The sequence below is a fragment of the Accipiter gentilis genome, chromosome 6 (genome assembly GCF_929443795.1).
Source record: "Accipiter gentilis chromosome 6, bAccGen1.1, whole genome shotgun sequence".
NCBI lineage: Eukaryota > Metazoa > Chordata > Aves > Accipitriformes > Accipitridae > Astur > Astur gentilis.
Genome location: NC_064885.1, coordinates 39,592,390 through 39,613,652, shown reverse-complemented (window position 1 = coordinate 39,613,652; position 21,263 = coordinate 39,592,390). Strand labels below are relative to the sequence as shown.

General features: G+C 42.8%; 1 protein-coding gene across 7 annotated transcripts in view; it reads right to left on the bottom strand.

Annotated features, from left to right (window-relative positions):
* Positions 1–21,263, bottom strand: part of MECOM (MDS1 and EVI1 complex locus) — a 190,037-nt gene that overhangs the window by 7,491 nt on the left and 161,283 nt on the right. For 4 of the 7 annotated variants that reach the window (XM_049802916.1, XM_049802917.1, XM_049802922.1 and 1 more), the window contains exons 7-11: positions 14,866–16,228; positions 12,800–12,887; positions 9,957–9,983; positions 2,520–2,686; positions 1,073–1,150 (exon numbers count right to left, since the gene is read on the bottom strand). In XM_049802916.1, the coding sequence (XP_049658873.1) occupies positions 1,073–1,150; positions 2,520–2,686; positions 9,957–9,983; positions 12,800–12,887; positions 14,866–16,228 (1,723 nt within the window). The remainder of the gene's footprint in view (positions 1–1,072; positions 1,151–2,519; positions 2,687–9,956; positions 9,984–12,799; positions 12,888–14,865; positions 16,229–21,263) is intronic. The other 3 variants (XM_049802918.1, XM_049802921.1, XM_049802923.1) reach the window with 2 other exon arrangements.

Here is a 21,263-nt window from a genome sequence, read left to right as displayed (position 1 = left end):
CCAGAGGCATCAATTTTCATACTCTGTAGCGATTTGGAGTCCCTAAAGCCTTTACTGTATTGCTCTTTAAGCCATTACTAAGTCATACTATAACTATTCCAAATTCTCTGGCTGGCAACTAGCCAACAGTCTTCACCACTTTAGTTTTTCAATCTTTTACTTCTCCCGTGCTTCTCTTATGCTTGTCAATGATGTCAAATTTTTTTTACTTTTTTTTTGGTGCTGAAATCGTCCATTATGCTACTAATCGCTTGTGGCTTTTATGTAGTGGACGGGTATAACATGCATCAAGACCCTCCTTCAATAAAATTAGATGTGAATCTCATTTCCTAAAGAGACTAAAGGCAAAAAACATATTGTTTCCTCACAAACAATGAGCTTACTCTGCTCTTTACAGCTCATAAAATGCAGAAATTGGTGCATTTGTTTTACTGGAACATGAACTGGCTTCTTTCCAGTTGATTTAAACTGGTCTTTCATTTTCAATAAGGTGAAGCTTCTATACACATTTCTGCATGTGACTGTCCTGGATACAATATCACATACGTATTCTTATCAACAAGAGAGTACACCCACATGGGTTTTGGTTAAGCAGACCTCAGAAAGGATCCAGATTCAGCAGGAAACAAATAAATACAGTAACGCCTTTGCATCCAAGACCTTTCAGAAAACATATGATTGACGAAACACCCAGCTGTAGGCTGCAAATAACACTGCAGAGCTCTTACAAAAAAAACCCCAACATTTTTGCAAGGGAAAATGTGGCCATAAGCCCTATTGAAAACCACTTCAACCATGCTGGTGTAGAAACACCAGCTATCCCGCGAGGCAAAGGCAGGACTTGTGGATGGCGCCTGGGCTAGCTAGGACCAAAACCTTCCCCTATCTCTGCAGCTCCAATGCTGAATATCAGCATCGAATACAAAAAGCCCTGTCAGAGAGCAAAACGCGACGGTGGGTCATCAATGCTAAGGAGCGAGCGCCGGAGTTGGCCAAGTAAGGCTGTTGGACACTCATTCCCTTGCTTTATTCACTCGACCACACCACAGACACGGGGAAGGGGTCGCAGTACCTATAGGGCTGCTCTCCAGTGTGCGTCCTCAGGTGGCGTGTTAGGTTTGCAGATCTCGGGAAAATCTTGCCGCAGTATCTGTGATAAGAAAAGGTTTGATAAGACAATGCAACCTTCATTGGCTACATCCCAATTTGAGCTGCACTGGATGCGTAGCCCAAATTGAGTCATTAGTCTACGGTATTATTAGCATCGCTTTGGTGTAACGACATTTCAATAAAAGCATTCAGCAAATGCAAGTGACTGAGACACACACGCACAAGAATGGGACTGGAATTGCTGGCACCGACCAGCTCTTCTTGTGCATAAGCAAGGGATATAGGAAAACATACCAGTTTTAAAGATCACCCCAAATTTCTAAGCTCACTAGGTGATTATGGGTCACATTCAGATTTGGAATCAAGAAAATCTGTTATTAAAGCCTGGGATTTCTGCCTCCATGTAGGCAAATTTCAAACCTTTCAACCAATTCTACGTGTCAGCAAACGTGACATCATTCTGTGCATTGAATAGGATCAGAGCAGACAAGACTCAAAGACCTAATCCATCAAGGTATGTTTCTATAACAACATGTCTTGAAAGAAGGTGACATGTTTTCAAAAAGATCAGATAAACCGATATGCCAGTGTCAAACGCCTGCGCATTCTGGAGATTATATAGAGACCTAAATAATGCAATTTAAAAAGCATTCTCCAAACTCGATAATATGTCACGGGAAAAATAATGGCAAGAAAAAAAAATTCTTGTGAACCCTCCCCCTTCGTTCAAGTAACATATTAATATTCCGTTTATAATTGGCCCAGTTCTATTAATGACATTCAGCCCATTTCCGTATGGGGACAGAGCACACAGCACTCTTTTAAGTGAATGAGGGTGATGGTTGCTCCACATGATGACTTTGAAGATTGCATCCCTTCACTTTTAACATCCCATTTATTTTTTCACAACGTGATGTATAAGCCTTCAAAATACCCACACAGCTAATTCTACTCTCCTCGACAAAGCTCCCATTCATTTTGGTTACGTGTACAATGACTATCTTCATTGTATTTTTTTTTAAGTCTGTACACATAAGTCCTAATAAGTCATGTATTTTATCACTTATCCCTTTGGATATTATAGCCAGAAGCCTGAGAAAAAACACGTCTGTAGTTTATGATCAAAAAAATCAATAATAAAAGCACACTTATGCATGTGAAAGTGACGAGAAAATTTGGAAAAAAAGAATTGTTTATATAATAGTTTCCACCTCATTTATCACACTGGTATGACACAGGGCAAACTTGTTATTTAATAACACCAGTAATTGAATAAATAAGAACCCCAAAGCAAAACGCTTTCCATGTTTCGTTGGGCACATGAAAGACCCACTGCAGTTGCCATCAACCACCCGAGCAGGGGCAATTTTGGGAGCCTGGGAGGGTACCACGGGGCAGTTTTGGGCTACCTGCAGGTGTAGCGCTCCTTGCCCTTCCGCAGCAGGGTCTCGGGCAAGGCGCTCGGTGGCGCGCGGAAGTTGAACATGGACGGCACCGACTGGATCAGCTCGTTGGCCTCCGGTTTCAGGGCATTAAAGCTCTCCAGCTTCTCGGCCATGTTTTCTATAGCTGACATCTGCAACAGAAGATAGCACAGAACCCGTCACGGTGAATACGGCTTCAGCTTTCTGCCCTCACCGGAAACCCAAAATACAAAGAGCATACACTGCCAAGAGGAAAAAAAAAAAAAAAAAAAAAAAGGAAAAAGAAAAAAAAAAGCAAATGTAGAGTTGCAGTCTCAAAAATGATGGGACACATTAGGTAAGGTGGTGGCCGTGATGTTGTCCCACTTGGAATAACACCCGTAACTGCAACAACAGGGTGCTGTTTCTCTGCAAGCCCAGCATACAGCAGAACTCCTGTCCTGATTGCTATAATGGAAAGCTGCTTCCACACAAAATCTAAATTAGCCAGTGTTCATTTCTTCCTATTTTTAAGCCTCAGCTTCTATAAAATTCCAGTCTATACAGTCATGCTGTGTGGGCGTGTGCCTATGAGTCTATGCATCCCATCTACTGCAACTATCGGCCGCCTTTGACCAAATCAACAGAAAAAATAGGTACACCAACAATAACTGAATTCCTACAGTTTGTTTGTTTTTTTTTTTTAAAGGACTTGCAGAGGACAAATACTGCAGAGGAAACCTTATGAACACTCCAGCTCAACCAAGGGCTTCAACAAGCCAGATCCAGAGAGGCTCCGTCAATGTTCCAGCCACATCCAACCATTCAGTCCAGTCTTCTTGCCCATCACAGTCAAAGACCATGAGATAAATCCATAAGAAAAGAAGCTTTGATGGGTTTGGTGCTATGTGTTTACATTACCTGTTAGATGCCTATCCTATTTTTCTACAACCTCTTAATATTCCCGCTCTACCTTTAGTCGCTTGTAAACACTAGGTACTTTGGGATGTCTCCACTCTTGGTTTGCTGTCTCTAATTTTCAGGCAGTGGGGACTAAATAATTTCTGAAGAATGGTTTCCTTTAAGGTGTCTGGAACTGATCATGAAATACTGCTCCAAAACCTCAAACATTGTCACTTGGAGAGTTCAAGACTGCTGCTGAGCCTACTGACAGCTGAGAGTAACCATCTGCCTCTTCATAACACCACAAACAAATGAAAAAACCAGAAAGCCAAGATCTCACCTACCGAGCATAAAAACCACAGCATGAGCCCTGTGCAATACCTTGCTTGTCACGACGGAGGAAATTATATGAAAGACAAGATGCTGAACGCTCCTCAGCTGAGAACACCTTCACAGCCCATTCTTCAAAATCCTAAGACACTGCTCTGAATGTTGGGATTTTAAAATTTTATTTCAATGGGAAGAGTTGCGCATTTGTTGGGTTTTTTAAAATTTTATCTGAATGGGCAGAATTGCACTGCGTTTGTCTCCTGGAATTGCTATTCACAGGCTGGTTAGCTCTGGCTTTGGGTTGTGGGTTTTTTTCCCTTTAGCCTGTAGCCTGCCCTCTCATTTCATGCTCAGATTCCTAATGCTGAGTACAAATTGCAATGTACAGGGTACCACTGCCAATTTGCCAAATGTCTTTCATCAAACACGGTGCAAAAAAAAAAAAAAAAAAAAAATCTCAGAGGGAAGTCAAGATACATTTACTTGTCAGGCAACAAATGTGAAAGCATTGCGAGGCAGTAGGGGCCGTAAGCCTGGGGTTTGATTCATAATCACTCAGCTGCTAAAACATTCTCCACAGATGCAAGTGGACAGCACATTTGTCAATATGAAGGATTTTGACGTGTACTGATCACAGGCGTGAGATATGTAATGATGATGCTGCTGGGAGAGGAGGTAATTCTATCTCGGCACCGAGATGTCATTATCAACCCATACAACTCAACATTACCGTATATTTCTTTTTACAAGACTTAATCTTTTTCTTTAGTCAGAATTGATTCTTAAAGCTTTTACAATAGTCTTTCCACTGCCTTTAATTCCTTCTAATTGCTCCCCGCAAGAATTCATTTGTCTATTTTGCAGTTGTGGAAAATAAATGGTTTGAATGAAAAATGACCTTTGGCCTTCCGGCTGATTAGCAGTGACAAGACAGTGCATGGGTTATGATAGCACATATTTGTGGTGAAGAATAATAAGGGCATTGCGAAGTATAATAAATGTTTTATTTATGTATATTTAATATTCAAGTCAGTTTCATTATCTAGTGGTTTTAAATCATTTTTGGATCACCATTTCTCATGTACATGGTCCCCTACAGTAATATATTAAAGCAACTATTTTCCCCTTTACATTTAAAATGGCTTAGTCATGCTTATTCGTTTTAGTTCTTATTTCCAGGATTTTCCAGAGGAGAAATTGAGACTAATTCTTCTCTAATGTACGGCGATGCAGATCAGTGGTACCTCCAACACGGCCTCCAGGATTACATCAGTCCCAAAATAGGTATGAAATCAGCATCTAATCTTAAATCCCTCATTCAGAGGAAACGCAAGCACTTCCAATTATTTTAAAGTATTACTCGCTTTCCAAAAATATGTTTCTCACCGTAGGAATGACTATTGTGTTTGTTGTTTGGTTTTTTTTTTAAAGACTGATCTATGTAGTTACCTGGTATGATTTATATTTTTCAAGAAATGCACCAGCAACAACGGGAAGTGCTCGGCTCCAAGCCTTTGCTAATACGAGGCGGTTGCACTCCACCGCTGTCAGGATAATTCGAGCTGTTACCATCTGCTGGAGATAGGGCTCACAAGAACCAAAACTGGGGCACTTTCTTAAGAAGTCCTGGAGCTCGGGGCGTTCAGGATGCAATTCCCTATCGCGAGACGGGCACCTGGGCTGCGTGGACCTGTTACAGCCCATAAAATCCTGCCAGCCCAGACTCACAACAAACTCTCCTGCGGACTTTATATGCAGATAGGCAGCCCCCGCTCATCAGTCTACTTGCAAAATATTAACTGAGTAACATGAAATCCGGGGTTTGTCCACTGACCGCAGGAATTATAAACCTGCAACACACGCTTTTGGGAAGCCGGTACCCTGGTTTGAAGCAGTGGCCCCAGGGGATGTGCAGGAGGGCGGGCAAGGGACAGACCTTGTCCCCAGTGCCTTCTGTCACGCACCAGCAATGAAAGATGCAAGAGCCTTAACTGGAGGTTGGATCTCGACTGTGGTGTTGAACAGCCAGTGGTGGCTGCTGCTCCCATTCATTTGGCTAAACCCTTTTCAAATCCATTTATGTTTTTGTCAAGGAGAGTTCGCCAATTTAATTAGGTGCATCTGAAAAGATACTGGCTTTTGTTCCTTCTAAGCCTTTTGCTTGATAATTCAGCTAGGTGCCCCTCTTTTTTTTTTTTTTTTTTCTGTATTGTTAAAACTAATGAATAACCATTTGTCATTCAGGTTCTGCTCACCATTCATGGTCTCATAGAGCTGGGGCACAGCTCCCTCAGGCATTTCTTTCCCAAGCTGAAAAAATCAAAATCTACTTAGTCTCTTTTTGTATGGAAGCTGTTCCCTACCTCTGACCATCATTGTTGCACTTTTCTGTGTCTTTTCTAATCTACTATGTCCTTTTTGAGAGAGACTTCGCTGTATTCAAGATCTGAAGGCACTATAATATAATGATGTTTTCAATTCCTTTCTGCTAAGCACTTGGATGATATTTTCATAAAACTATCAACCTCAAGATCTTTTTCCTGAATGACACAAGTTAAGAGTCACACTTTCCCCTCAGCGTTACTGGGTACTTACTGACATTGAGTTTTATTGCTATTTTAATCCCCGGTGACTCAGCTTTCTGTGAATCTTCTGCATAATCTTCACAGTCAAGCTTTGGATTTAGCTGTTCTCGATAAACAGTCACAAACTTTGCTCTTTGCCTGGTCACGCTTCTTCCCATACCATTTACAGATATACGCCACAGTTCAGATCCCAGTGACACCCCTAGGTGGACTCACCGATAGATAACCTTCAATGATTGTAAAAATCACTAATTTATTCTTACCCTTTTTTCCCAAGGGTTTTTCTTTTTTTTTTTTTTTTTTTTTGACTAATTATTAACCCAGGGGATGACTTTCCCTCTTCCATAATGAAACTCCCTCTTCCAGCTGAAACACAACCGAAGTAGCTCTTACTCCTCCAAAGCACCGTTAGGGCTGACTGCAAATGACAACTTGCCTCCGCAGGAGCCGCGTTGACCATGGAGATGCTACCGGTCAGCAATCCACCCAACTCCTGGAGCAAGCTGTTAGCGATAGCATCTGTCCTGGCAGGTTAGGGGGGTGCTCGTGGCCACCTTGCCTCTCCGGGGATGGTCCCGGAGGACCACCATGGAGGCAGGCGTGCAGCTCGAGCCGCCCGGCAGCGCTTTCAGGAGGGGTCTGCATCCCAGCCGACTGCCCAAGGACTGCGGCGATCCCTGAACGGGACACGGGGAGGAAGGCACCGCTTGACCCCAAGGATGGGATTAGTGTAATTGCCATGTCCATGGCGAAAGCCCTCCGAGGAGGTAGGAGAGCGAGAAGATCCGATTACATATTTTACATACAGCTATTGCCTTATGGACAAGTCATGTCTGCTCCTAATCTGAGATCAGTGAATGACAGTATTTTATATAGAACAGTAACTTTTGATTTACATATAGAAGAGTTGTTGATTCTATCTGCGTCCAGATGTCTGGAAAAGGAAGCAGCTTTCCCCCACCTCCCTCCCGCTCCCTGAGAGGCTATTAACCTCCTACTGACGCAAACTAATATGCAGTCGCAATTCCCCAGCTCCGACTCAAAAATGCAGACATTACCATAATCGGCTAAAACAAGTATTTATAAACATTTCAACCGGCAAGATATGATCAGCAGGGGCCTTGAACATTTGTCTTAAAATTTATTAACCAACAGAAGAAAAAGTGGCATAAATAAAGCAAAGGGGTTTTGCTGCTGCTTTTTAAGAATAACCTGATGATATGAAATAATCTAGCAGACAATGTCATGAATTACATGACCTCATGTTTTACAAACGCGACTCCTTCATCGCTATTATCGCAAAAACAACTGACTTTATGGCTGTAACTCATGGGAAAAAAAAATGTTCAATGTTCGCGTTCTATTTTTACTAGTGTTATTTAGAGAAATCTTGAAAAAACCCAACTATTAAAGCTCAGGATTTCTTCTTCCCTGGTTCAAGTTGTAATGCTTTTTTTCTAAAAACTACGACTTGTGAATTTGTTGTCTTGAAACTGTGTGTCTTTGGACATCCAGCCATGGAACTTGGCTGAGCTATATTCACGTTCAAGAGACTTATCACACGTGGCTGAGTTTTATGAAGCAGTAGTGAGAAACTCCTGCTGATCTGCAGTATAGTTCCAGAATGACTCTATTTGTATTAATGCAGTTGGTGGAGATTTGGCTGATCTAACAGAATGGATAGAGTCCTAAAATAAGCCCAATAAAATAAAAGCTTTGTTAATGCACTTACCAAATTTCATTTATTTGTAAAATTATGTTAATTATTTACAATGATTCTCCATAAAGCTTTTGCAAATAAAGTCTGAACCTCTTTAGAGCACCTTCTCTTGATGGGATCAGAAGGTGCTGAAAGAGTCTAGGGACTAAATAAATCATGATCCCTTCAAGAGGGGGCGTTGCCCATTGATTTGCACTATAGGGTTCCTGCCAAACAATGAAAAACAATCTGAAATAATCTTGAAATATATGGCACGTGCAACTGTGAACTGAGATAGAAAGGCTTGTGTGACATATTCAAATCTCTCAAGATGAAGATTCATCCAGGAACCAGAATCCTGCTCTAGGCACTTCATGTTTTAAATACCTATTTCTGCTGCAGCTGCTCAAAGCACTAGCATGGCCAGGAGACATACGCTCACAAAAAAAAAAAGCAGGATGATGGAAAGTTGAGGACCAAGCCAATGTCAAGGGAAGCAGACAGAAGAAACAGACCGCACTGGGTTTTTTGCCTTCCCAAATATGCCCAAACAGAGCCACTTTTCTGAGAGCAGAGGATCCAGGCTGCCTGGGCCAAATCACAAATCCTACCAGGGCCCCTTCATGTGCTACGCTGAATTCCCTCTACTGCAGAGAAAATGTTTGGGAACCACCTCTTGTGCTCTGGCATCTAACCCTACCTCCTATCTGTTGAGCTCGTTCGGGGCCTACGGGTGCTCGCAGGAGTCCTTCGGTGCCTGCTTAGCTCCTTTCACCTCTGGATCCTAGCGCATCTTTTGCAGATGCCTAAACCATCGCTTTACAGGAAGAAAGTGAGATTAAAAGCCACGCGTACGCAAAGCAGAGGCCCATCGCTGCTTTTGCAGCGTGCCGTGCACGGCAGGCAGGAGAGCAGGGCTATGTGCCCATCTGCAAGGGCAGCACCTCTGAGGGCTCCTGCACTAGCCCCGTACGGAGACGCACGTGGGAAAGAGTACATGAAGATCTCGGCTCTCATTTTGCGAAATTCTGGCTTCGTCTTGTGAAATTAGTCCACGTCGCACTGCGAGTGATGAGCGAGAGTGAGTCAGGACCCGAGCCGCAGCCGGCTGGCTCCAGCTCTCCCCTCCGAAGCCCAAAGGTTGGGAAAAATCTGGGACAAGTATTTATGGGTTCAGCGCTGCAGCTGAGGAGCCAGCAATGTAAGAGCAAAACACGGTCTTATTTGAGTTGCATCTGCAAAAGCAGTTGCTGTAGCTTTTTTATATTCATGAACAATTTAGATGTATTATAAATAACGTTTTATAAAAATAGAAGAGCAAGCTCAAATTTATCCCATAGTACTAAAAGCACAATTCCTGTTCACATAAGGGGGACGATGTAAGTATACACAGAGGACAAATTTGACCCAACCATGGCAAATAAATGGGTGTTTTATTTCTGCTTTAAGTACAGCAATGAGCAATTAAGCTCAAAACTTCAAAGCTATTAAAGTGACTAACTCCCACTGAAGTCAATGCAAGATAGAAACGTGAAGTCCTCTGAGGCTCTGTATTTTAATGTCTTGAATGCAGATTAAATATTTATAACTATTGCAATCTAACAAGATTTCAGCCTGAAAATTTCACTGCAATCTCTGAAGGAAATGGCTTGGAACAATTTCACTTAAATATAAACAAAGACTGCATTTTGAAACCCTCACTCAGGTAAAGCTCCCATTGCCTTCACCAAATAAAAACGGCAAGATGAGGTAGGCAAAAATAAAGCCAATTTGACATAAGAGGATATTTATCCACTACAGCTACAACACTCTGTAGGAAAGCGCGGCATGCTCCATAATTGAGTGGTAAGTTATCTTTCATATTATATTTTTCTTATGCAATTTATTTCACAATGATTAAATCAAAAATATAAGCAATGAACTTACCCAAATTCTTTGATCAGGCAATTGGAACTGGGAGCAAAATTGAAACAAAAACAACACATTATTCCTGCGTTGGAACCCTCATTGCAATCAATCTACTAATTAAGATTTTATTTAAAGATACTAATTAAGATGTTATTCTGAATGATTTGTTGCATCGGGGTATTCTCTCCCTAAAAATGCAATCCTTGTAATGGCAGATTACTGTAAAATACCGTTAAATGATCTAATTTTCATAGCTTTTGGGCCACTGCCACTGGGAAGGATTTTGCCCAGGCAGGGACAGGGTAAGGACTAGGGTTTATGTCTTTAATTTCTACTTCAGAAGCCTATTTTAAAGATCCGTCTGTTAGCTGTCATATTATCCAGTTAAAAAAATCAATTCTTGCTTCATCAGATAGCAAGTTTCAGAAATAAATTCACCTACAGAAATACAAACTTGTAGGACACAAACAACAATTTTTTTCATATTTAACACAGATAAATCCTGCCAGCAGAAAACGAAAACTTGCAGTGCACTCCACACCTGTACTTTTACAGGGGTGAACAGGACTATAAAGGAAAAACAGCTTTTCTGCAAGTCGTTCCCCAGTCCTCTATAAATACTGAGCCAAATGCTGCCTTTGCAAACAGGAGACTCCTTTCTATTAAAGTCTGCAAGAAAGCAGATTTTGGCATTTACTCTTTTGACAGGACACGTGACGGTGGTTTAGGGGTTTTTTTACAATACGTTAAGAGTGCATGTTACACTCGTGACCTTTGTATCCATCCATCTCACACCAAGTTAAAGACGTTATCCCTAGCAGCTAGGCAAGCGATAAAACGAAAGCCAGTCTTTACCATGGATATATTTTTTTTTTCCTATTGCACAATGAGGAATGTGGAGGAATGGGCAAAAAGGTAGAACAGGCATGCATATTTGTGCGCTCCCGTGCACGTGTTCAGCAACGCAGGTGCACAATAACCCTCCCTCCTGCCAGAGGGTGCTCGGCTGGCACCGCAGCGGGGAGGTGGCTTCCGACACCTCCTGCTCACGCTGACGGACTCGGTGACCACGCCGGGACCTTCCTTGGGCACCAACAACAGGTTTAACCAACCCCCCGGGAAAAAAACCACGAAGGGTGAAATCCCGACCTCCTGCCCGCTAATGGCAAAACGCCCAACGTCCCCATTTCACCTGCACGCCTACGCCATCCCCACCTAACTCCCATTAACCCTCCTCCCGCTCCCCAGGTAACTCAGCCTCGTACAACGCTACGCAGAAGAGCATCCAACTCCTTCCCTGCCCACCACAGCCAAACTTCTAACAGTGCATTTTACCCAAACGGCCTCCCTTCCCACCCACTGACCACGCTACCTACCACCGTCATCAGACGAACCTGCAGCATTTAAATAATTTACTATTAATTTACAGCCCCTTAGCTGCTCTAATAGAATCACTCACTTGATGGAGAGGAACCAGCCTGGTTTTACACCAGGGGACACAAAGAGGACTGAGCTCCTGTTTGCATATTTGTGCATTAGTACTATCTGCTGTGAAATGGGAATTTTTACTTGTTGCTTTGCAACTTGGGCAAATAAGGTAGCTCTTCAAGAGGTGCTGAGCTGCTATTAAATCTTGTACATAAATTCTCAGTAATTTTTACACTTAATAGACCCGATACTTCCTTCAGGCATTGGAACTGGAACGGGGTGTTTTTCGGCACTCTCCACCCATGCAATAGCTTTATGTTCGTGCATCTGCAACTATATATGCCATCAGCTGCTCTTCCCAGTTCTCCAGAAGTCCCATCTTTCAGAACATAATCCATACAACTTAGGTCATAACAACTGTTGACTTCATTGTGTGTGGGGCAGGCGGGGGAAGGCAAGTGGTGGCAGATTAGTGGCATGGTTTGCCCAGGAATTAGAGGAAGCTGAACCAGAGACAGCAGCTCCTGGTTGTGTGCTTAAAATACAAGACATATATGGGGTGTCATTATTGGGATGAAACAGCCCGTAGCCAGCAATGGGTTCAAATTTGCAAATACCACAGAGCATTTTATTTCAGGCATAAGATTTAACCTAAATTTTTAGCAAAAGCTCCTTAAGCAAGGAGGAGGAGGACAAAATGAGGGTGCCGTGTTGTTGAAGAAAAGCAACGTATAGTTGGCGTACAGGTCCTCTTTCTATACTACGTACACATTGCAGCTGTTACCCATTTTAGGGACACCCTCCTACATTTTTGTTATCCAGCAAATAAGCAGCAGGATTATGGCCTATGAACAAGACAGCAGCCCTCTCATGCAGCATGTCCTCAGGTACGGAGGAGCAGGGATCCTACAAAGTCACTGCACACGCTATAGCTAGCCCACAGCGACAACCTAAAAGAGATGGAGCATTTGCTTCTAAGACTTGAAAAAATTGGGTGGAAGGTTTTCTCTCTTTTCTGGGAGTCCTTAAATATTGACAACTGGGATGCTCAGCTTTGCTGGCCCGACTTTGAATCTACATTGCCTCCTTGTAGTCAATATTGACTCTACCGCAAAGGCCCAGAGCATGGGAGAGTGCTGAAGAAGACATGGGTAGCTGCAAGAGTTGGTAGCTACACTACGGTTTTGGAGGAACACAGTTCTAAAAAATACATGTAGTTTGAATCTGGCTTCCTCTATAATCAAAACATGTTGTTTCATCTGCAAAACATCAAGAAGCTCAGAACAATGCTTATGCTTTTCCACCACAATGGTGCAGCAAAAACTGTGTGTTTTAGGAAATCCAAAAATGACTAAGACTGCATTCATTTCTCTGCACCTGCTTTGAAGCATCAACAGGCTTGTTTACAACATCAAAATTCCCAAAATACTTACTTGTGGATGAAACAAGAATCCCGGGGAAGGTCTCAAGTATTTCTCTTTTAAAGCTTCCAGTGGGTCAGTTAATTTTCTTTTCTCTACTCTGTAAATGTTAAAATTAGATTTGCTTGTGATGAATCAGTCTCAGATATTAATAATTATACAGCTACTCATGTTTAAAATAGTCAATTATACATCAAGTAATTTGTTTCTCAGAGATAACGGTAACAGATAAGGAAGTATAGTCAACTCGCGATTCCCGCATACAACTCATTACTGCAGGTGGGGGCTGTGGATTAAAGGGAGATGACACCATTTACATAGGAAATAATCCCATTTCAAAAGACTGGTAATAATTATAACAGGAACCAATGACTAACTACCGGGCACTTTTATGAAGAAATAAGGCAACTGAGTGTGCTCCCCACTCAGAGGAGAGGAATTCAAGGCAAGAGGAGCCTTCAGCAATGGGTCCCTTCTCATCTGCCCGTGCGAGACATCCCAGCCACCACCCTGGAACCCTCTCCTCGTGCACGGCCGCGCACAAGCAGGGCGAGAAAGGCGGCCTTGTAGGAATGCACTGAATCTGATGTGCCAGCAACAAAGGCTGTTGGGCATTTAGGCAGTGAAACACAGCACGGATAATTCTGCAGCAGCGTGGAAATTTGAGGTTTTTGCTTTTTTTTCTGTTACTGATGTGTACGGTTTAAGGGACAGATCCTGTTGTCTATACGTAGATGTAACTCACGGCAAAGGAAGGCTCGGTAACCACTGGCCTCGTGCTACGCTGCCAGGATTTGTACAGATTTCATTAGTTTGTAATGCAGGACCATAAAACACGGATCATTATTTCCACTGCTTCAGGCATTTAAAATTAATATGACGCAAAGAAAACCTATGGTCTAATACAGATATCAATCTGGCATGAATAAAACCATCTCAGTAAATAGCATCACATCCTGTTTCTTCATAATGCATACCTGTCGTCTTATGTGGGAGCATTCTTGAAAAACTTTGCCCATAGCATTTCTTTTTTAGATAGAGTAATAAATTAACATCATTTACATGGCAGTAACTTTTTTTTTTTTTTTTTAACAAAAGGCTGTAAAATCAGTCATTTATATTACAGACAAATATTTTTATGGCTAATATTTCTCTAAACTAATTTAGATGCATGACTTTGGCTGGTTACAGATATACAAGCGGAAAGGCGAAGGGCAAAGAGGGGCTGACGTACACAGGATGCAGGTGAAATCCAGATCCCAGTGAGATCCATCTCAGCACTACTGGGAATCACCGAGGGCTCAGGATCTTACCACTGGTTTTTAAAACCTCAGCGCACTGCCAGCGTGTGCTTGTGCACCCATCAAAGCCAACGACAAGGCTCCCATTGATTTCACAGGGTAGATCAGGTTAACTAGCCCACTGGTTAGGCTTTGTACACACAAGGACACTGCGCCTTCAATTACATTAATGAAATGCCCAGATAAACCAACCCCTTGCTCAAATCGGTGCAAAAACCGGCTGAAATCACTCTCAATTTCCTTACTTTCTATACACCTTAGGGCAAATTTGCTTCTTTTTTGGACTTATGAGATACTCTACTTAATTCAGGTGGTGTACAACTGGCACCCTGGTGAGATGCTCTCTACTTTCCAGGGGAAGGCAGAGGGCAGTAAAGGTGAGTGGGCAGCATTTTGGAAGCAAAAGAATTTGGGGCAACCGGCGATGTCCAATACACGGTAAACATACAAATATTCAATACCGATGCCAATTGGTTTCTGGGTAAGAGAATACATTCAACTTCTGCATGCCAAGCTGCGCAGGTTAAACGAATGACTCACTGCAACGAGGGCAGTCGTGAAGACTTGCTAATTGCAGCAGTACCGGACCCGGGGTTTGCTTTGAGCAGCTCGGATTTGAGGTGGGGTGCGCAGGTCACCCCGTGCCCGGGCGGTGGGATGACGCCTCCAGGGACGGTGGGAAGGGGACGGGGTTGTCCTGCATCTGCGGGCAGGTGGTCCTGGCAGACCTAAGTGCCTGTACCCAAGGATGCTAGGAGGCAGCAGATAGTCCGTTACCTGTAAATGGGATCCATAAAGAACGGGGTGGGCCTGGCGTGCTGCAAGGAGGACTCCGAAGCTTTCCTTTGCTCGAGGTCGCCTCCTTTCTTTTCTCCAAAGACGTGGTTTTTCCGAGGCTCGGCTTGTTTTGTGCCGCTGGCTCGACTTCTGCTGCCCATGCTGAGATCTAGAGGCTGGTCCTGGCTTGCCGCAGAGGGGGCTGCTGGCTTTGAGGGTATGGGAGTAAGTGGCTTCTCCTCCTTACGCTTTATGGTGAGGTCAAAGGGAGACTCAGAGCTTCCCTTTGGGATCTTCTTTATTTCACTGGGTGATTGGGGCTCCACTTTCAAGGGTAACGGTCTCAAGTCTCTATCAGGAAATGGATACATTGATTGAGAGAATGCTGGAAAAAACGGGAGGGGAAACATGGAAGGGTAAGGTAAGGCTCCGACTTTTTTGTCTTGCAGCCCCACAAGTCCTGTTGAACCAAAGTACTTTTCAGCAATAGAAGCAATAGCCTTTATAGAATCATTCACCGCTCCTGACACCGCAGTCTGCTCCTCTAAGGATGGTGAGAAAATGGAATGATTGCTGTGGTCTTTCTTATTATTTATTGAAGCCAGGCTCTGCAGAGAGCTTACTTTGTCTTTGAACATTTTACCATTTTCTTTAAATTTCTCTTTCTCACTTTCAATGTCACTTTCCAGATCAGAGCCCGAGGTGGTTTCCAGGTCACTGCCACTGGGGGTACTGACATCGTCAAGGTCAAGGTCACTACTCTCTGACTGGTCACTGAGTTTCTCATGCGGCCTCTCTTCAGAGGACCTCTCTGGTTGAAGCTCCACTGGCTTATTCTCCCCTACTGATGGTTGCTTATTTAGTGCCTTCAAAATATCCTGGGTGGCTGGCAGTATCTGAGGATTGGTCATGAGGGGACTTTGACTTTTGTTTGTCTGATCTGCGCTCGGTAGTCCTTTAACAGGAGAACTAGTAGGTAGCAAAGGTGGCCTGTGGTACAAGCCTGAAGGAAACAGACCAGGGAAGCTAAAAGAAAATCCAGGAGCTGTTGGAAAGGTAAGACCAGCAGGATGCCTATTGGCTCCAAAATAGTCAGCAAGGCCCGGATTTGCATGATTCATATTAACCATGGACGTTTTATCCATAGCTGGGGTTCCAGGAAGTGAAATGCCTTGGCCAAAAAATCCTCCTGCTGCAAAATGGTTCTTGCCCTCACAAAATCTCCTGTGTTTATTTAAGGAAGACGTAGTGCTGAACATTTGTCCACAGTCTTTGCACTTGATTTGGGTTCTGCAATCAGCATGCATGCGCTTATGACGACAAAGGTTTGAAAACTGAGTATAGGATTTATGGCAGACCTCACCTGTATGTAAACAACAACAACAACACATCTCAGGCTTTATGGTAATTGCCCCCACCCTCAAAATTTTGCAAATAACACCATTTTTTTTACCCGCCAAATGTCAATTAGGAAGCCGTAAGGAGAAGGCTGGGTGCACAAAGGTACGAAAAGCTACCGTACTCTTCCAAAGCAAGGCATCCAAGCAGACAAATGTCTAAAGACAGCACCAAAACCCGCTCCGAGAAACAGAAAAGGTCTAAAATCACTAAAAGACAAAGTTCCCGTGTTTGCTCTTTGCATTGCACACTGTTGCATATTCGGTACCATTATTCCATATTGCATTAGCACCCAGAGCCCCGCCGAGAGCCACGGCTCGGTGCTGTAACACCGTATGAACCCATGGTGCTCCTGCGCAAGCGAGCACTTTTGTCTTCAAATGACATCCATTTATGTCACTATTCACATGTGGAAAGTCAGTCATTAAAATAAATATTTGCAGGACCAGACAGGAGATAGACAGAGCTGCCTCACAGAGCTTTCAGTCTGCAAGACCACAAGGATATGAAAGAGGTGAAGGAGGAGACAACCGGGTATTTCCAAGTGCATAACCTTATGAACAAACACCATTTTTTTCCACTTACAGTTAAGAATTTAATCTCATGGAAGTCCAGGCTAGAGCCTGAGTAACCTCAATCTAGTACGCTTACATGTCCAAAGCACTTCTATTCGTGTAATGCATACATGTAGGGACCTACAGGTGCCTGGGATGCTGTAACTCTAAATTCCACATCTTAATAAATTTACTAGTTTTAATATTGCTTATTTGTCTCCTGCACATGAAAAAATTACTCTCTACTCCAACAACAATTTCCTTTCAGAATGCAGCTGTATTTATTTGCATGTCTGATGCTCAAAACAGCTCGATGGATTTCCTTTCAAACTCCTCTGGGATGAGAACAGCTTCAGCCTCACAAAAGCAGCACTTGGAGAAAGCTTGAAACCACAGAGGGGAGATCTACCTTGAGCTCAGGGGCCTGACCTAGCCTGCGACACCTGGCACGTCGGAGCCCAGCTTCCCCCGACCATTTTCAGTAGCAGGAGGCTGAAAGCGGTCCCGGTGGTGCAGACGGAGATGCTATGAAGACTGAATCACGTCATTGAAGCAAACGGGATTTTGCAGGTCCCTGATTTTCTGGCTGCTACAAACCTTAGGGAGCAAACTGGGGCAGCAACCAGGTTATAGGTCTGTAAGTTAAAATGTGATTTGGAAGAGGGTAACGCTCAGCTCCCCATCCTTTGGAAGAGCAGGGGCATCAGGCAAGGCGCAAGGCTGCACTATGTCTTGCACTCTTCATTCTGCTAAAATTTGTCTGTACCTCTGCGCTACCTTGTTCCTAACAGTATCAGCTCCAGCCTTGTTGAAAAACAAGGCAGCCGCATTATCAGTAAGCAGTGTTATCCCTCTGTAATAAATCCTTTTTTTTTTTTTTCCCAAGCCAGGAAAAAGCATGTGGCCACTTTATTTTTATTTAATTTGTGTTATATCATAAGCTCTCATCTTTCACACATCAAAGCCGCACAACAATACACATTGTGTATTCTGAGGCCTTTTTAACAATCATTTTCATGATTTGAGACAGACTGACATAATTTACAATGGCTCTATTTTAAGCCTGCAAAGGAAACTGAATTGAATGTATCCCATCCTGCACTCTTGGTTCCCATGAACTGCAATCACGTCCTCTAACTTCCACTCGCACCGGGGCCTGCGCTAACCTTCCTGCTCCTCTAAATCTCTGCCCTTGAGAAACTTGACCACTTGTTGTCATCTCTTAACTGTTTACCTCTTCAGCAGGCTGCTTCATATCTCAGCAACAATGCCGCTATTGTTCGAGGGCCTGATCCTGCCTCATCCACCCGTTTTCCCTGTTCACGTCCCGTTGACATCCCCGGGACAATTCATGGGGTAAAGAGTCCAGAATTGGGCCCAAACACAGGAAATTTGCAATGCGGTAATTCAGGAAGAACGTTTGTTGCTGTGTATCAGTTACTGTTCCTGCTGGAAATCTTCATTCACAAGGAAAGACAAGAAAGAAAAGAGAGAAAATAAAAAATAAAATTAAAAAGTAAGAAGAAAAGAGATGGAAGAGAAAGGGAAAAGAGAGACAAGAAGGAAGAGAAAAACAGAAGGGAAGGGGAGGAGGAGAGAAGAGGAGAAGAGAGGAGAAGAGGAGAAGAGAGGAGAGGAGAGGAGAGGAGAGGAGAGGAGAGGAGAGGAGAGGAGAGGACAAAGGAAAAAAGAAAAGAAATTATTCTAGTTCCTTGAAAATGCTTGATTTTCTCTGGAGAAGTACTTTCTGTTTCTTTTTTTTTTTTTTTTTTGAAAATATTTTATTTGCCTATTTAACATAGAACTATTTTTTTATTTAATATAGAACTATTTGTCATTTATTTGTTGCAGTACGAAGCTCCGATTTTTCTGCTATTTTCTCCTGGTTTTAGCCTAATCACAAGCATAAGGTTTCTGCTCCCACAATGAAAGTCACCTCCATTCTTCATGGTACCGAATCAGGCCCCTTACCTTCACTGGTGAGGCCTTACATAAAAAGCTTCCCATGCTCCCATCAGGCTGATCACAGAAACCAAAATTAAACTGACCAAAATGGTGACTCAGGTGACATATCCATAGGTTTGCACAAGCATCATCTTGGATATTATGGGCCAACTCTTCTCCTTGTGTAGAGCAGGATAACTCCATCAACACCAATAGAGTTATGCTTAACAGAGAGCAGCAGAGCATCAGACCATGCATATTTTTCCAGAAAAAAGTAATCTCCAATGCATACATTTACAAGACGAGGCTAACGTATAATTCAAAACAAATCATGTTTTGTGAACTTTTGATCTTCTACCAGGTTGTGTTGAGGGCCTGCTTCTTATTCACACGACTGTATTAAATATAACACTCAGGTATGCTACAGAGGCAAGTGGGTGAAAAGGGGTGTATTGGCACAAATTTGGTCTTCCTAAAGTTTGGGAAGTTCTCCCCTAAAGAACATCGATACATTATTAAATTATTCTTCTACATTAATATAATCAAAAGCCAACAGAACCAAGAAATACCCTACTCTGGAGAAAAGCAAAAATACACACTTACAATTGAGAGATATCCTTCCAAACTATTGAGGGAGATGCAAATTAATTATTTGACTGAATGTATTTTATCTCAGTGTTAAAACTAAATTAACCCAATAATGGCAACACCATTAAAATATGTAAATATTTATTATTATAAACTCAATCAAACAATTAACGGTTGTACTGAGGACTTTACCTTTCTGAGCATAAAAGATATTTAAAACTATTTAACGAGGTGCTGCTTGCTCAAGGTGCCTCTTGCATTTAACAGGCAGTCTATTCAATCCATGGGATCTCAAGGCTGGCAAAGAAATTTTGGGCCCAGGTCCGAAGCTGTTACTCCCCAGAGCAGTCTTACTCTTGGGGACCGTCGCCTGAAGCCTGGGTGTAACATGGCATCAGTGAAGCGCACAGCCAGTGCTCCGCTGATTTTGGAGGAGACTGTGTCTAAATCGATTATGCCACCTTGACCTCCGTGGATATTCCCAGGAGCCAGGACTCCTCAGATAAGTTCGTGTTACAAGATCTACCTCTTTTTCAGCGCAGGACTTATTTCCAAGTAAAGCTTTGCTTAAACTTTAGTAGATGGGGGATGGTTATCAACTTTAATTGCTTCCACATATCAAAGCAACAGAAGCTGGGTTTGATTTCTCCTATTACACCTTATTACACCCTTTAAATCTCAGCGCCATACTTTTAAGCAACTAACTTGTAAGGGAAGCTTCCCTCCTTGCAGCTTTTATTACTCTACAGACCCCAGGTTTAACGCAAACTCTCAATCTGGCTCCCAAATTGCAAAAATTCATCTCAGGCCTATGCACGCTCTGTACTGCGATTGTCTCTGGACCCCAAATTAGCCAGCAGTTAAGTTTGCATATTTTCTGCTTATTAAAAAAAATTACCGTAAGCACTATTTTGAATATGTTCAGTCTATTATGGCATGTGGTTTCTATTTGGAGAGGCTGGAGATCTTGCGAAGGCAGTGAGTAATTACCTTAGTGTTGGTGAGTTTTCACTCAAGCTTGGGTGGTGTACTGTAATAAGAGACAGTTGCCATAAACAGACTGGTACGAGTAAATCATGGTGTGTGGCCTTTCTGGTGGAAAACAGATATCTCCTTTAGGTGACCCTACCTCCCTCCCATCGCTCAGCAAAGCCTACCAAACATGTGGTCTCCAAACCCTTTTGTTCTGCAATTACATGGCTGTTATTCATAGGTTGCTCAATGGGTTTTCATCCCTCACACTGTACATAACGAAGAATACCGGTTGCTGTTTTGATTTATCAGAATAAATAGTAACAAAGAGCATTTGAGCGATCATTTCTTTTATGAGAGGGGACACTTAAGACTTTTATGTAGAGCATTGCAACAGGACCCATCTGAAAACTCCCTACCTCTCCAGAAGTTACTGTTTTCTAGTAACTATAATCTTTAAGTATAATTACTTAACCTGTAATCAGGTTTAAAATTATTAGTGATATTTATTATTGGATCTAGTTACACATTTACTCATTGAAGAAGCCCAAACCGAAAGTATTATCTAAGCCAATGGCAGGTATACAGAGTTTGCACAAATGAGTCTTTCAAGCCAATACTCCTCCTCTTGAGGAACTACGTTAGCGTGCGGCTGCCGCTTTGTCCGGGTGTGGTGTTGGTATTTTAGTAAATTATTGTTGAGAGCAGCAAAAGATTAAGAGGTTTAGCGGACAAGTAGGGGAGGTGGTCACAAGGTGCCTTTTGAGATATAGCAGGTGCCTGAAAAGACTGTGGTGAAGATTAGCACTACCAGGAACATTATTCTTAAATATTTTCTGCCTCTGCTTCCCTGGTGAGAGAAAGCAACCGGCAACATTACTGTGCACCCAGCTTCCCCATCTCCTAGCAGGATTTGGCTCAGCAGTAAACACAACCCGTGAG